Below are 15700 nucleotides of genomic sequence, written 5' to 3' on the forward strand. Positions count from 1 at the left end.
TGAGGTATGAAATCTTCTCACGATGTATAATTTTATGTGAGGTATGAAATCTTCTCAGGATGCATAGTTTACTGCGAGGCATGAAATCTTCTCGCGGTGTATGGTCTTCCGCAATGCATGAGTGTTGACTCGCGATGCACGCGTATTGACTAGGGATGCATGATTTTCCGCGGTGCATGCATACTGACCCGCGATGCATGATTTTTCGCGATGCATGCGTATTGAGTCACGATGCATGATTTTCTGCGATGCATGAGTATTGACTCGCGATGCATGAATATTCATATCGTCTCCAACAATGATAACGGTAACGTCTTCCAGGTAATACATCGTCTAGATCGATAATAAACTAGCTGACCCCCTCCGGGTAATGCATAGTACCATATCCGACATTATGATGCGAATGATGTCCTTTATAAATTTCATGTCGTTGGAAATTGATTGAAATAAACAATTCATATTCCCAAGTCTCCGACATAAGAGATATAAAATGTCTCTTGCTTCTAGGAAAACTATTGATTTTGGGATAGTTTTCTCCTCTTTGAACCTTTCCATATTCATCCATCGGAAGAATTTGCTGATTTCAGAGCAAAAATATAATCATGCATCCACAGAAAAAATTGTTAGTATTAAAAATAAACTGATCTGTGTCGATTTCTTTAGTTATTTGCTCTTTGTCTTGTTATCTCCGGTTGATTTCCTGATCTCCCGACTCTTGATAGATAAGACAAAGTATTTTATGCCAAAACAAATGAAACATTAAAGGGAAAATTTAAGAGAAATAAATTTTCGAGAAATAGTATCTAAAAAAAAAGAGTCTCTGCCAAGTCGTGTCATATCATGCTTAACAAACTTCTTTGAGTCTGATGCTTGAAGGCCTATCTGATCATTTGCTAGGGAGTTTTCAGAGTCGCTCCGGACATGCAGATAAATCCGTGCTGAAATTTTGGGGTCATCCTTAAAATTTCCATCCCAGATAAATGTCTTGCTTATCTTTTTACTGTAACTGAGCAGATCGCGGAATTTTTAAGATCTTCACAAAAATTCTTTCCCAGTTGCAAATCTCGAGATGTGTTCTGTCTTAACTTGCTGAGGAAGAATCTCTTTCTGAGAATTTTTTTGAGTCCCTCTAAAAAATTCTGTCCCAGTTTCTATTGTAAAGAGGAATACAAATCTTATGGGAGATATGACCGAACCCTTGTGGCACCTACGTATCCCGTTGAGGCAGGAATCAGGTCAAACGTAGTTCCCCCGCTCAGAGATCAAAAAATTGAGGAAAATTACAAAGAAACTGACCGAGGCCCACATAGGCCGCCAACGTATCTCATTCTTGAGCATTCAGGTCGAACGTAGTTCAAATATAAGAAATATTAAAAGGGGTAAATGAGGTGACAGAAGCCGACATAGGCCGCCTATGTATCTCATTCTTGAGAATTCAGGTCAGACGTAGTTCATTACAAAGGGATTAAAATTTAAGCAAAACGAATACAAGCAAACGGAATTATTACAAGTAAATAACAGAAATGCAAACTGCAGCTTCACACGTTCTATCTCTTGACAGCGTCTAAGTTGATAGGTTTAGGCCATACGGTGCCATCCATCTCCGACAGGACCTAAGCACCTCTAGATAACACTCTGCGAACCATGTAAGGTCCTTGCCTGTTTGGTGCGAACTTTCCTTTGTACTCGTCTTTATAACCAACTGACCAACTTCAAAATTTCTGGCTTTTACTCTCTTGTGAAAGGCACGAGTCATTCTCTTTCTATACAATTGTCCATGGTAGACGGCAACCATTCTCTTCTCATCAATCAAAGTTAGTTGATCAATCTGCTTTCTAACCCATTGAGCGTTACTCAACTAAGCTTCTTGGATGATTCTCAAAGACGGTATCTCAACTTCAGCAGGTATAACTGCTTCTGTTCCATATACTAGAAAATATGGAGTGGCTCTAATTGATGTCCTGACAGTCGTGCGGTATCTCAATAAAGCATATGGTAACATCTCATGCAAACCTCGATGCCTGTCGATCATTTTCCTGAAAATCTTTTTGATATTCTTATTGGCGGCCTTTACAGCTTCGTTCATTTGGGGACGATAAGCAGTTGAATTTAGATGAGTAATCTTAAATTGCTCACATATCTCTCTCATCAAGTGACTGTTGAGATTTGCACCATTATCAGTGATTATGGATTCTGGCACTCCAAATCTACATATCAGATAGTTGCGGTCAAAATCAGCCACCACTTTCTTGGTTACCGACTTGTAAGAAACTGCTTCTAACCACTTCGTAAAATAATCAATGGCGACCAAAATGAATCTGTGTCCATTAGAAGCGCCTGGCTCCATCGGACCGATGACATCAATACTCCAAGCTACAAATGGCCAAGGTGAACTCATAGCATTGAGTTCGTGGGATGGCACTCAAATTAAATCATCATGCACTTGACATTTGTGGCACTTTTGCACAAATTTGCAGCAATCATTCTCCATAGTCATCCAGAAATACCCGGCTCATAGGATCTTTCTTGCCAAAGTGAGACCATTCATATGCATACCACAAACTCCACCATGTATCTGTTCAATCAGTTTTGCAGCTTCAACGACATCGACACTTCTGAGAAGACCTAAGTCTGGAGTCCTCCTATACAATACTTCTCCACTTAGGAAGAAATTGAGAGCCATACTACGTATTGACTTTTTCTGATTGGACGTAGCATCTTCGGGATAAGTTCAAGACTCCAAATACTTCTTTATATCAAAATACCAAGGCAAACCGTCTGGTTCTGCTTCAACATGCGAACAGTGGAATGGATGTTCTTTCAACTCTATATCTAAAGGATCAATATAATCTATATCCGGATGTTTAATCATCGAAGCGATGGTGTCCAGAGCATCGGCCAATTCATTCTGTATTCTAGGAGTATGTCTGAACTCGATCTTACGAAATCTCTTGCACAACTTCTGTACATACTGTACGTAAGGTACAATCTTCGGGTTCTTCACAGCCCATTCTCCTTGAACTTGATGAATCAAAAGATCTGAGTCTCCAATAACCAACAACTCGTAAACATTTATGTCGATTGCCATTTTCAAACCAAGAATACAAGCTTCGTATTCAGCCATGTTGTTCGTGCAATTAAATCGGAGCTTAGCCACCTTGGGATAGTGTTGACTAGATTCTTACACTAAGACTGCTCCGATACCTTTACCTTGATTATTTGCCGCTCCATCAAAGAATAATCTCCAACCTGGATATGCTTCAAAAATATCCTCACCCACAAACGATACCTCTTCATCGTGAAAATAAGTCTTAAGTGGTTCATACTCTTTATCAACGGGATTTTTTGCAAGATGATTAGCCAAATCCTATGCCTTTATCGCTTTCTGAGTCACATACACAATGTCAAATTCACTCGACCCCATTTGCCACTTAGCTAACTTTCCGGTCGGCATCGCCTTTTGGAAGATATACTTCAGTTGATCCATTCTGGAGATGAGGTATGTAGTATAGGAAGACAAATAATGTCTTAGCTTCTGGGCTAGCCATGTCAATGCACAACACGTTCTCTCCAACAAAGTGTAACGAGACTCGTATGGAGTGAACTTCTTACTTATATAATAGATAGCCCTTTCCTTCTTTCCTGTTTCTTCGTGTTGACCAAGTACGCATCCAAATGCATTATCTCAGACAGACAAGTACAGCAACAAAGGAATCCCCTCTCGCGGAGGAACCAATACCGATGGATCGGACAAATAGTTCTTGATAGCATCAAAAGCGATATGGCATTCTTCAGTCCACTTTGTCGGGGCGTCTTTCTTCAGCAACTTGAAAATAGGCTCACACACCACGGTTGATTGAGCTATGAATCAGTTAATGTAATTTAACCTCCCTAAGAAACTCATCACCTCTTTTCTCGTCTTTGGCGGAGGTAACTCTTGAATTGCTTTAATCTTAGAGGGGTCGAGCTCAAAACCCTTTCTGCTGACTATAAATCCCAATATCTTCCCGGATGGAACTCCAAAAGCGCATTTGGCGTGATTTAACTTCAAGTTATAACGACGCAAACGATCAAAGAATTTCCTTAGATGTGTCACGTGGTCTGAATTCTCGCGGGATTTGATTATGACGTCATCCACGTACACTTCAATCTCCTTAGGAATCATGTCGTGAAAAATGGTCGTCATAGCTCTCATGTAGGTGGCACCCGTATTCTTGAGGTCGAACGGCATCACCCTGTACTGATATACACCCCAAGGTGTAATGAAAGCCGTCTTTTCCGCATCTTCTTCATCCATCAAAATTTGGTGATAGCCTGCGTAACAGTCCACAAACGACTGCATCGCATGCCTAGAAAAATTGTCAATCAAAATATGAATATTCGACAACGAAAAATTGTCCTTCGGGCTATCTTTGTTGAGATCTCTATAGTCATCACAAATCCTGATTTTCCCGTCTTTCTTAGCGACCAGAACAATCTTGGCCAGCCAAGTAGGATATTATGTCACTTCCACCATCGGGATCTATTTGCTTGGTCATCTCTTTGTTAATCTTCAAACTCAGTTTCGGCTTGAATTTTTGAGTTTTTTGCTTCACCGGATCGAACCCTGGGTTAATCGGTAGCTTATGAGATACGACATCGGTACTCAACCCTTGCATGTCACCGACCTCCCAAATGAACACATCACTATATTCAGCAAGCAAATGAACTGGGCCCTTTTTCTTAGCTTCCTTTAGGTGGGTGCTGATCTTAACCTCTTCAACACATTCCGAATCTCCCAAATTCGCCGTTTCCGTTTCCTCTAGATTTGGTTTATGCTGATTCTCGAACTGCCAAAATTCCTCGGTGACATAATTTGGTTCCCCATTTTCTTCTTCATAATCGTCAACCTCGTCATCACCTGCCTCATTTTGTTCATTTAGCTCATGACATGACATGACATTGGAAGGTCTGTAACTTATGTTACGGAAATCATAAACACACAATATCAGGAAAGTAAGGTATAACAAAACACTAAATAAATAAAGTTAAAAACAAAGAGGCTTTCATTTAAAACAAAAAATGCAAACTTTGGCCATGGCATGGGGCCATGTTGCCTTTTTTGAACATCACAATGAAAATTCGAAAATTTGAAAAGTTAAGAAAATGCAAAGATGGTGGGTCTCGGGCCTCTTCCGGACTACCACCAATTTTAATCTTCATGAAATGATGCCTTTCTACCGAAGAGTTCGGGGTATCAAGATCGGCGTGGAAGTCCAGTTTCGCAGCACCTCCCCTTGTTGAGAATCGCGAATACCAACTAGCTCGATCTCCTCCTCGACAACAGCATCGATCTCCTCGAAGAGGTCATAGATTCCTTCCCTAAAGTATTCATGTTCGGCATACTCTCGAATCGGAAAGGATTGATACAGATGTGGGATCGGCTTAGTCAAAGCTTGATCATTTTCATTCTTCACCTTCATGTCATCATCTGTGGGGATGTACCCCAAAATATATCTGGATCCCTTGACGAAGACCGGAACAGGCTCAATAATTCCTTGGGAATCTCTTCCCAATCCAAAACCTGGCTCAAAACCGAACTGCAGCATCACAGTGGCTATCATCTCGTATACGGCAGGCATGGGGATTTGTGGGGCCAAGTCATCATCGGTGGCATTCACCAGCCCCACCGTATAAAAGTTTGTACCTCGCAAAATCTCATCCACGGTCGGCACCTGCCTTCCAAGATGACTCCCCTCGCCATAAATAACCAACTCTTCATTCTTCCACACAATCTTCATCATTTGATGGAGAGTAGAGGGGACGGGTCCAGCCATATGGATGAACGGCCTTCCCAGAAGAAGGTTGTAACTGGTCTCTATATCCAATACTTGAAATTGCGCGCTGAACTCTGCGGGGCCCATTTGAAGGGTCAAATTCACTGCTCCCAACGTGTCTCTTTGAACCCCATCAAAATCTCTCACGTTGACCTGGTTTTGCTCCAGTTTACCAAGGTCAAACCTTAGCTGCCTCAACATCGACAACGGGACTATATTCAGCCCATATCCGTCATCTACTAAGACGCGGTTGACAACCTTTTCACGACATATCACAGTGATGTGCATCGCCTTGTTATGTGATCTTCCTTCGACAGGCAGCTCATCATCACAAAAGCTGATTTGGTGCCCTCGAATAACCTGATGAATCATGGAAAGCCACGTTATCACTACTTGTACCTGAGGGTACATATGTATCATCGAGAGCTTTCATTAAGGCCTTCCTGTGGGATTGAGACTCATCAATAGGTACCATACGGAGATTGAGCCGGAGTCTTCTCTAAATGTTTGACGATGGAATAATCCTTCTCCAGAATTCTTCCGCTTCTCCGTGGCTTATCGACCTCTTAGCCTGGTCCTTCTTCTGTCCTCCGAGAGCAAGCTCGTCAGGAGTGTAACACCTTCCAGACCTGGTCATGCCTTGAGCCGCAGCAGTTTCAATGACAAACTTAGGCTTGACGAGAGTTTATGACGGCACCAAGGCAACAACCTTTATAGGTGTCAAAATAACAAACTCTCTCTTTTCTTTGACGCTTAAAGAAGCGACAACCCTTTCCAAATCATCGTGAACGATGAGAGTAATCATCTTCGTTCCATACCAGTCTTCATCTGTCTCGATAATATTGACATTGCTACCTCCATGATTTGGCAACGGGTTTGTGTTGACATTTGGCGCCGCCGGTTGGAGAGAGACTACCTCCTGATCAATCAGATCCTGAATTTTTTGCTTGAGGTTTATACAATCTTCTATATCATGTCCAACACTGTTGGAATGATAAGCACATCTCTGATCGGGCTTGTAGAACTTTGAATTGACATCCACGGGTTTGGGCCCCACAGGGTGGATGTATCCAGCCACGACCAATCTCTCATACAGTTTAGTCCGGCTTTCAGCAAGTGCAGTAAAGTTCCTTGAAGGCTTCTTCTCAAATCTGGGTCGGGGAGGGTCATAACCGCCTTGTTGAGGGGAAGGCACCTGTTGATAATTTCTGGTATTTGGACGGGGAGTTTGACTTCTAGGATATGGATTTCTTTGCTAATTTGGCCGTTGAGCTTGGTAATTCAGGAGGGTATTTTGGTATAATGGAGCTTGGATTTGATAAATAGGAGGGGGTGCTCGGTAGCTCGACTGTACATTGGAACAGTTGGGAGCGATACTCTGGTAGGGAGATGGAACTTGGTAGGGTTGAGGGTAATTTGGGTACATGGGAGAAGGATTTCTGAGATTTGGGGGGTGGACTTTTGTACAGTGGAGCTTAGGTGTTTGGGTAAATGGGGGTAGTATTCTGGTTATTGGGATGACTGGGTTGCGTGTAGTAAGCTTGGTGGGACTTTGGGGAAGGCCTGGAACGACCTTGGGAATACGACGAGCTTCGGGGGTTTTCCTTCCTCCATACGAAATAGCAGCAACTTCTTATCTTTTCTTCTTCAGCAACCCTGAAGATCCAGGTAATGCGACTACACGGGCTATCTTCCTCGATTTCAAACCGTCTTCGATAGTCTCACGAATCTTGAGTATCTCGGCAAACTTTGCTCTAACGAGCAACATGATTCTATCGTAGTATTTCGGCTCTTGCACCCGCGCAAATAGTTCAACGATTTCTCTCTCGGTCATGGGCGACCTTACCCTCGCCTCCTCTTTCCTCCACCTATAAGCGAACTCCCTATAGCTTTCAGTTGGCTTTTCCTTCATCTTCTCTAGAGAATACCGATAGGTAACTATTTCGACGTTGTAGGCAAATCGGTCGATGAAATCTTTGGCCAATGCATTCAAACTAGGTCATTGCATGGTATCAAGTGAGGTAAACCATTCGAGGGCCTCCCCACACAGGATTCGGCTGAAAAGCCGCATCAACAAAGCCTCGTCCCTGCCAACTCCAACGAGCTGGTCACAATAGACTCTCTAATGAGCCATAGGGTTGCCCACTCCTCCGAAGGTGTCAAACTTCTGGAAAGTCCAAATCTGGGTGGATACACAAGTCCTCCTAACTGAGTCCAACAATCTCGGGGGTGCACTGTAGCTCTTTCATGGCCTTTTTAATTTCCTCTTTTATATCGATCTTTGCGTCCTCCTTTTCCTTCCATTCCTTTTCATGTTCTTCATTGTGGTCCAACTCAGAACCGTGCACATCGTGCTCGCCAGGAACGGGAACTTGGAAATTGGCTCTCTTTGGTAGGGATGGAGCTATGGAGGGACTTGGAACGTTTTGGGCGGTTTGGTAATGTTGTGGGTAGGCCTGAGGATTAGTGTTATGATTTAAGTGGTGGTGGGGTGTTTGGGGATTGAAAGCATTTAGATTTTGATTTTGGTTTTGGTTTTGGTTTTGTGGGGGTGGAGCGGTCTGATAGTGAGTATTTTGGGTATGGGGTGGCATTTGAGGATGGTTGTTTTGTAGAGGAGATGGAGTTTGGTAGGATGCTAAAGCATATTGGGGATTTTGGGTAGTTAGATCTATAACCGACGGATTATGAACAGGTGTAGAAGGCCGGTTCTGAGCTGGATCCATATTTGAGGAAGGGAAGTAGATTGGATGCCTCCCATCAGCAGCGTTAGAAGCAAATCCAGATGGAGGCAGATCCTGTCTCCGTTGCATTTCCACTCTCATCTCTGCAATCTGTTGCATCAGCTGCATAATCAGCTCATGATGTTCCGCTACAGTGGGCTGAGCCACCACAACGTCAGTAAAACTCACTTCTTCATTGTTATCTCCCATGACTGCCTTTCCTCTGTCTGAGCTTTGTCTAGGGAAGGAATCTGCGGGACCTTTTTGATCTGGTGAAATAAGGATGATCTTCCAGCTTTCGATCGACACAGTTCAGTTTCAAAGTACTTGAGAAGGAAAACAACTCAAAGGAAGATTTGTCAATGTAGATTCAGAGTACAAAAATGCATAATATCACACAGAGAGCAGATAAACACACAAGTTGCTTTGTTTGAGGATATCTTCAACCCACGAGTGAGGACGGAAACACACACATATTTTTTAACAAGCAGGAGTTTGCTTGTTTTAGCTTTGACACTGTCTCGGGAAGGCTAAATCACGTTGATCTGCGGTCTTCTTGCAGCTGCTTTTTGACGTCTGTTGATCCAGTCTTTGTATCTTCTCGTAACATGGAGGAGGGGGATGAAAAATTTTAAATATAGGGACCGGGCCATGGGAGGCTGCCTACGTATCTCACAAGGAGTATTCAGGCCCAACGTAGTTCGAGTACAAGGTAAAACATTTTCATTAATCCATTCATTATGATTACAAGGAAATTGAAAGGCAACAGAAGAGTCTCTTTTTTAAAAGATGAAATGATGGCGACACATTAGTCATTTCTTTTCTTGTTACAACATTAGTCTCCTCCTTTCAGACGACCTAGTAATGGAGGTTTGTAGATGACTTCCTCGTCGTCGTCTTCCTCAGTCGCTTTAGGGCGAGCGTTGTTGGGATCACTATTGGCTCCTTGCTCATAGACGGGGGTATTTTTCGCCCATTTTCCGAAGTTTAGCTAATAGAGTGGCTGTCTCCGATTCTATCCTTACTTCTCTCGCTTCTCTTTCTTTCACTTTCAATCGAATCATGTCCAACTTTTCTCGCAAATCCTCTGTCTCCGTCTCAACATCTTTCTTTCTTTTCATCTGTGATGCCAGATCCTCATCCAACGTCACGGTTGCAGCTTTGTAGATTGCGGTGGCCATGTCAACTCTGAGCCCCTCCTCATTGGCTTCTTGAATTTCCTAAGTGATCCGTTCAATCTTTCTTTGTACTTCTACTTCAGTGAGCTCCATCTGGATGTTCTTACCTTTGTCCATAGCAGTGATTTTGCCTTTTTCTGAGACGGTAGAGTAATGTTTTAGGATTTGTGGTATAGGAGGCAGTCTTTTAAGTGAGAAACATGAGACTTGGGAATTTTGGTCGGACATTTTGTAATAGTGGCTTCTGTATATTCTTTGGAAATTTCTGGATAGGAGTGGGTTTACGATATCCTCACTCATAGCAACATAACACATAAGCAGTTAAACACATATATAGCACGTCCTAAAACATACAGGGGGACCCTTTTGTGCCAATGGTAGGCCTAGCGCATTTGGATGATGTACGTGTGAAATTGAACCAAATAAACAATTCCCCCCAAAATAAAATTTACTAGTGAATAATAATGTTCACAAAGGGAAAATAAATATTAAAGACAAACCCACGCAGGGGCCATTTGAAAGTGCAATAAAGGCAGGCCCACGCAGGGGCTAAAACAATGTAAATACATATAAAAAAACCCACGCAGGGGTGAGGTCCACTATGTCCCTCCAGATGATCCTGCTCCGTCATCGTCCCTCTGAGCCTTGTGATGCTGAAACATATATCTTAGCAGCAGCAAGAAACCTTCACCCAGGCGTCCTTTGTCTTCCAAGCTTTCATATCGCATCCTCTCGATTTTCCCCTTGATCCAGTTATCAAAATCATCATAACCACGCCTCTGTCTTTCAACCTCTTGAGTCACCCTCTCAAGATTATCTTTGTTCTCGACGAACTTAGCGTACACCTCTTTGGCCTCTTCCTTTACCTCTTCTATCTCGGACACTGCTTTGGCTTCTCGGCCCGTTACGCTGCGAAAGCTACGCGGGGTTTGAAAGAAGACGTTTTGTATGTCCTTCTTCAGCCATTCTTTGTAACCTTTGACGTTCCCAGCATTGAATCGGTCAGGGGCAATGGTGTCTTTATCCATACGCTTGGCACTTTTCCATTCTCTGAACATTTCAGACGCGTCGTGCACTCTATCATCTCCAATATCGTATACGTAAGTGCCATAGTATGCTTCTTTGGGTACAGTTTGTCTCTTCCCGAACTGTCGCAATACTCTAAATGGTGCATAAGGGCGAATTCCCCGAATTCCTGGAAGAGGAAGCACAACCTGTCTGCGGCTCTCCACGATGACTTCTTTGGAGATAAAACGGTCGAGCATACATTGGAGGTCTTCTTCTCTCAATTCGGAGAAAATTTGAGCCCATCTCCCCCTTGTTCTCCGATTGTTCATATTTGCCCAGTACAACGGGTCATTCAAATCCTTGAGTGTATTCTTGTTGTCAAGAGTATGCAGCTCCCGAGTCCCAGCACCCTTTTCTAAATGGCTGAGGATCCACCACTGAAGAAGTAGGTTGCATCCTTGGAAGTATCCATGTCCCTCTTTACACATTCCCAAGGCTCGATACATGTCGGACAGGATGACCGGAGCTATAGGGTAGTATTTTGTTAGACCTTGGTTCTCATACCCTTTGAACAAGGTGTGCACAAGTGTTATAACTCGAGTATTGATACTCAAATTTGAACCATGAGGGAAGACCATTGTTCCCAATAACGCCACAGCAAATGTTAGAGGACGAATCTCGTTCCATTCTCTGTAGGGGATATTGAACTCTGGATTGTTAGTGGCTTAGAAACTTGCATGTACAAATCGGATATAAAGGTCCCTGAATGCTACGTGGAATTCTTGGCCCCAGTAGGCAAAGTCCTTTCCCAACCCAAACCAGTCCGCAATATCCTCTACGGATATTGGGGACGAAGATGTCTTCTTGTTTTTTTGCTCTACTTTCTATCCCAGTGCCTACTGTGTCTATACAATCTCTTATTTCCTCCAAAGTCGGGGTAATTTCGGCGGTTCCGAATCGTAACACCATCCTCTGGCTATCCGAATATCCCGTAAGTACCTCAACCAGTTCCGGCCAACCGTTCATGTTGATATGTTCTGTTAATGCAACCACGTATTTGTTGAGGGTTCTTCTATGATTCCCATCAAAATTATCATACCACATCGTCAGTTGAGGTGGCGCTGAGACGAATGTTGAACTTTGGGAAACGATCCATATCTGCAAAACAAAAACTAGTTAGATTTTCCCCACCCCTAAATTGGTTTTCACACGCACATCATTCAAATGTCAAATAATATGATGTGTCATGAGGTCGAAGACCTTAAGACACAATTTTGGCGGTTTTCTACTAAATGAACTTAATACACCTAGGGTATTAAGCCGTCTTAGGCTAATGCTTAATTTTGGTTTTGATTTCGCTCTATCTTAGGTTTATTATAATAGTTTTCAAGTTGACGATTACCCGAGTTGGACAAACATCGGGGTGAATATACCAAACAACGTTGGATGACCACTTTACAACTATTTGTTTGATACTTCCAAATGAATTCTTGTGTATTTCTGAGGAAAGCCGTTGAAAGTTACGTAACTTTCGTTTTCCTAATGTATACTATTTGCCGTTTGGCGAAAAAATGCCATGGAAATGCAAGAAATTTAAAAATAAGGTTAACTAAACAAGTAAATAATTTATCACTAATAGCCAAATAACGTTAGCTTTAAGGTTAGAATCCTCCTTCTCCCCAGGGGAAGTCGCCATTTCTGTTTTATTTGAAAAAGGGAAAATATTTATTTTATGAAGAGTTTTCGACTTTTTAAAGAGTCGCCACTTAATTTTTAAGGAAAATTAAGAAAACTATAGTTTTAAAATAACTTAAACAAAAAATTGTTTGAAAACATTCAGAGGGGTTCGGGGATTCCTATTAATATTCTAGGAAGGTGTTAGGCACCTAAAACATCCGCTAATGCGGTTATCCGACAACTAACTTAATTTGGCTAAAACTGATCTAACTTAAACTTATACGAAAAACACTTAGAGTTTGCTTAAAAGAAACCTTCGCCTATTGTCTAAATAGGAGTTGATTTGCCAATTTCATTTACTCCTTTTAGAATCCCCTTAAAATTAATTTTAAAAAAAATAAAATAATTATGGCGTATGCGGGGATTTGAATTCTTTAACATTAAAACTACCGGAAAGCAAAAGAACTAAACTAACTAAAATAAAAGAGAGAGAGGGAGAGAGAGAGAGAGAATTGGGTCCAAATCCGGGTTATCTGTTTGCCTTTACCGGAATTTTGAACCCACCTGTTTTGGGTTTTTGACCAATTTTCTTTTGTACTTGTCCTAGTCTAAACAAATAATAACACTATGTAAAATACATTAGAGTAAAAGACAACAAGGGCGTATGACCAAAATAGATACAATATGACAAGAAAACGAAACGTAGGCCTATTCTTCGAATTTCGAAACCTGTTCATCAATTTTGGAGTGGATGACTCGGTAAAGAAAAAATTTAGAGCCTCTGTGGCTCAAGTGAAATGTGCGGGAGAGAGGAGATAGTTCGACGGACTCGTTCAAGAATTCATGCCATAAAACAAAGAGAGTGTAATTAATAAGTGACTAAAGGAAAAATGATCTATGAATTATCAATCAAATTGAACCGACACTTAAGCACAAATAGACAATCACTCATATATATGGAAAGGAACATGATTCCTAAATTTAACTTACGGTAAGGGATTAAAGGCTACCATTCCTAACCGATTATTTTAAATAAATCAAACATTTGCTTCCATGGCAATTAATGATTAGCTGCAAAAAAATATGATGATACATCGCAACAAATTTGGCACATTTACATACTTAAACATGCTAAGTGACTACAAAGTCTATGACATAATATAACTAAACTAGTCAAACCCGAATATAACTAAAATGATAGATAATTACAACCATACTTATTATTTTTTAACCCATTTTGAAATATATATTAAGTTTAACAATTAAAGAAAAAACTTAACGCTGTAAATTTACTGTAGCATCAGGCCATCAGAAATGGAAAGGAATAATATATCCTTTTAACATCAAGCAAATGCTTTGCTAAAAAAAGTTCAAATAGATGGGAACCGAGGTAGCAAGATATTTAGCGCTGAGGTCTCACTATCTTATCAAGAAACTCTCTACTCATTTATGAGAAAAGCATATTCACGACCCGTACTAATAGGAACCCAAATTTCAGATCACTCGAAACAATTCTAGGAAAACAAAGAAATGATCTCTTTGACGTTTCAAGATACGTAGCCGAAAACCAGAAAGACATTTCAACAAATAGAAACTAGAAGGAATCATTGGAAGCTTTAGCAAAATAGAGAGAACACTTGACAAATTTAGAGAAGAACATCTTCTAATCTTTTGATTTTTGTTTTCTATTTTCCATAGAGCAGTGATACAAAAAACAAAAGGGGTGCAGCAACTAATTCACGTTCAAGATGCCTAGAGACTAAGACACTGAGCAAAGACACCCAAACTTCAACTCGAGATTGCTATTGGCTTTAACCAAATAATCTAAGAAATGCATACGTCTTGTCAAACACCAGCTCATCATCAGTGACTAACAACTAATCAAATATAAAACGGAAAGCTCTTTCATACATTTAAAGCTGTTTCAAAATAGAGCGTGAGACGGGAAAACATACATTCTAGGAACACAACTTTAAAACAGAACCTTTGAACGTATGATGTCAAACATTGACTAATCTATCCTAAAAGAAAACAAGAGCGAGAAAAATCACAAATAATTTATGATGGTCGCATACAAACCAAACCGAGCATTCATCCACATGCATCCTTTAATAAAACAAAATAAAACAAAAAAATCAAAAAAAAAAAAAACAAGCAACTTCACAGAAAGAAATTTATGACTCAATGACTACAATCCAAACTGGATGAGGAGGGGAAAGGAGTTTACCGTTTCCTGGGCAGCGAAATAGAGACAAGAACGAGCAAGGGAAGAGCTTCCCGACGACCTTTGGTACACAACCACCGATATAAGCAGCAACAAGACAACCCGAACAAAGCTCTCGAACAGAGAAAAAAAATTTAGCTCCTCAGAAAGCTCTATTTTCTACTTGCTTCTCTCTGTATTCCTCTTTCGATATTCCCCTCTCTCCTATGAAATTGTTCTCACACTTTCCGTGGAAAATCCCAAGCTAGAAAAATTTAATCTCTAAAAATCCTTTCCCCAAAAAAAAAACCTTTTCACAGTGAACGAACAAGAATATATATAGGAGGGAGATTAGGGTTACCAATTTTTGGGAGGGAAAAGGGTAGAAATGGAATATTGATTTCTAAATCCAAAAATCAAATTCAAAACCCAAACCTTCAATCCAAAAGTAGGATGAACACCTTTTCCTCACGTTTCAAACCTATTCCTGAAGAGGAAAGGGGATGGACGGCTGATTCAACTCCCTTGTCCTCGAGATGCAACGTGGAACGATCTCCTGTGAGCAAGGACGATTCCACATCTGCTTCTGCTACAACTGTACTTTTTTGAGAGAGACGTTGGTGCAGAAGGTCAGCACGCGGGGATACCATCCACGTGACTGCCCTTTATCTTGTTATTTGTTTTTTCAACGTGAAGAAGAAAGACGATGTGGGGGTCGGGTAGCGATTAGGAGATGGGTCAAACCAAAAGGGAAATTGAACTGGGCCGAGAAAAAAAAAGGGGCTGGGTTATGGGTTGTCACAATATTACTGTATTTAAATGGGTTGGGCTGGGAGTATTTAAAATTAGCAACAACAAATAAACTTGCTCAGTAAACTCTATAAAATAAACAAGTAAGATGAATTAATATAGTCAACCAACGAGTTTTCTCAATCTTAACGATATAAATAGTTAGCTTGGAATATAAACTAAGTAAATTGAAATGCAAAGTATTATATAACTAACTTACTAGAACGGAAACATATATATTTTTTGAGACGATTTTTGAATGTTTATAGAATAATCTAATTGTATAAAACATATATAAAATAATTA

At 40.9% G+C, this 15700-nt stretch overlaps 2 protein-coding genes across 2 annotated transcripts; both read right to left on the minus strand.

Annotated features, from left to right (window-relative positions):
• Positions 1 to 2731: 2731 nt before the first annotated feature.
• LOC107030183 lies at positions 2732 to 3124 on the minus strand. Its single transcript, XM_015231555.1, has 2 exons — positions 3056 to 3124; positions 2732 to 2971 (listed from the first exon to the last, which is right to left on the minus strand). Exons 1-2 carry the CDS (start codon positions 3122 to 3124, stop codon positions 2732 to 2734), a joined length of 309 nt encoding a protein of 102 aa, XP_015087041.1.
• A 7006-nt stretch (positions 3125 to 10130) lies between these two features.
• On the minus strand, positions 10131 to 15337 carry LOC107029295. The gene is made up of 2 exons (XM_015230679.2): positions 14630 to 15337; positions 10131 to 11883 (listed from the first exon to the last, which is right to left on the minus strand). The coding sequence occupies exon 2, from the start codon at positions 11361 to 11363 to the stop codon at positions 10317 to 10319; it is 1047 nt and encodes a 348-aa protein (XP_015086165.1). The 5' UTR covers positions 11364 to 11883; positions 14630 to 15337; the 3' UTR covers positions 10131 to 10316.
• Between the last annotated feature and the right edge of the window lie 363 nt (positions 15338 to 15700).

The sequence above is a fragment of the Solanum pennellii genome, chromosome 9, assembly GCF_001406875.1.
Source record: "Solanum pennellii chromosome 9, SPENNV200".
In the NCBI taxonomy this organism is placed as follows: Eukaryota; Viridiplantae; Streptophyta; class Magnoliopsida; order Solanales; family Solanaceae; genus Solanum; species Solanum pennellii.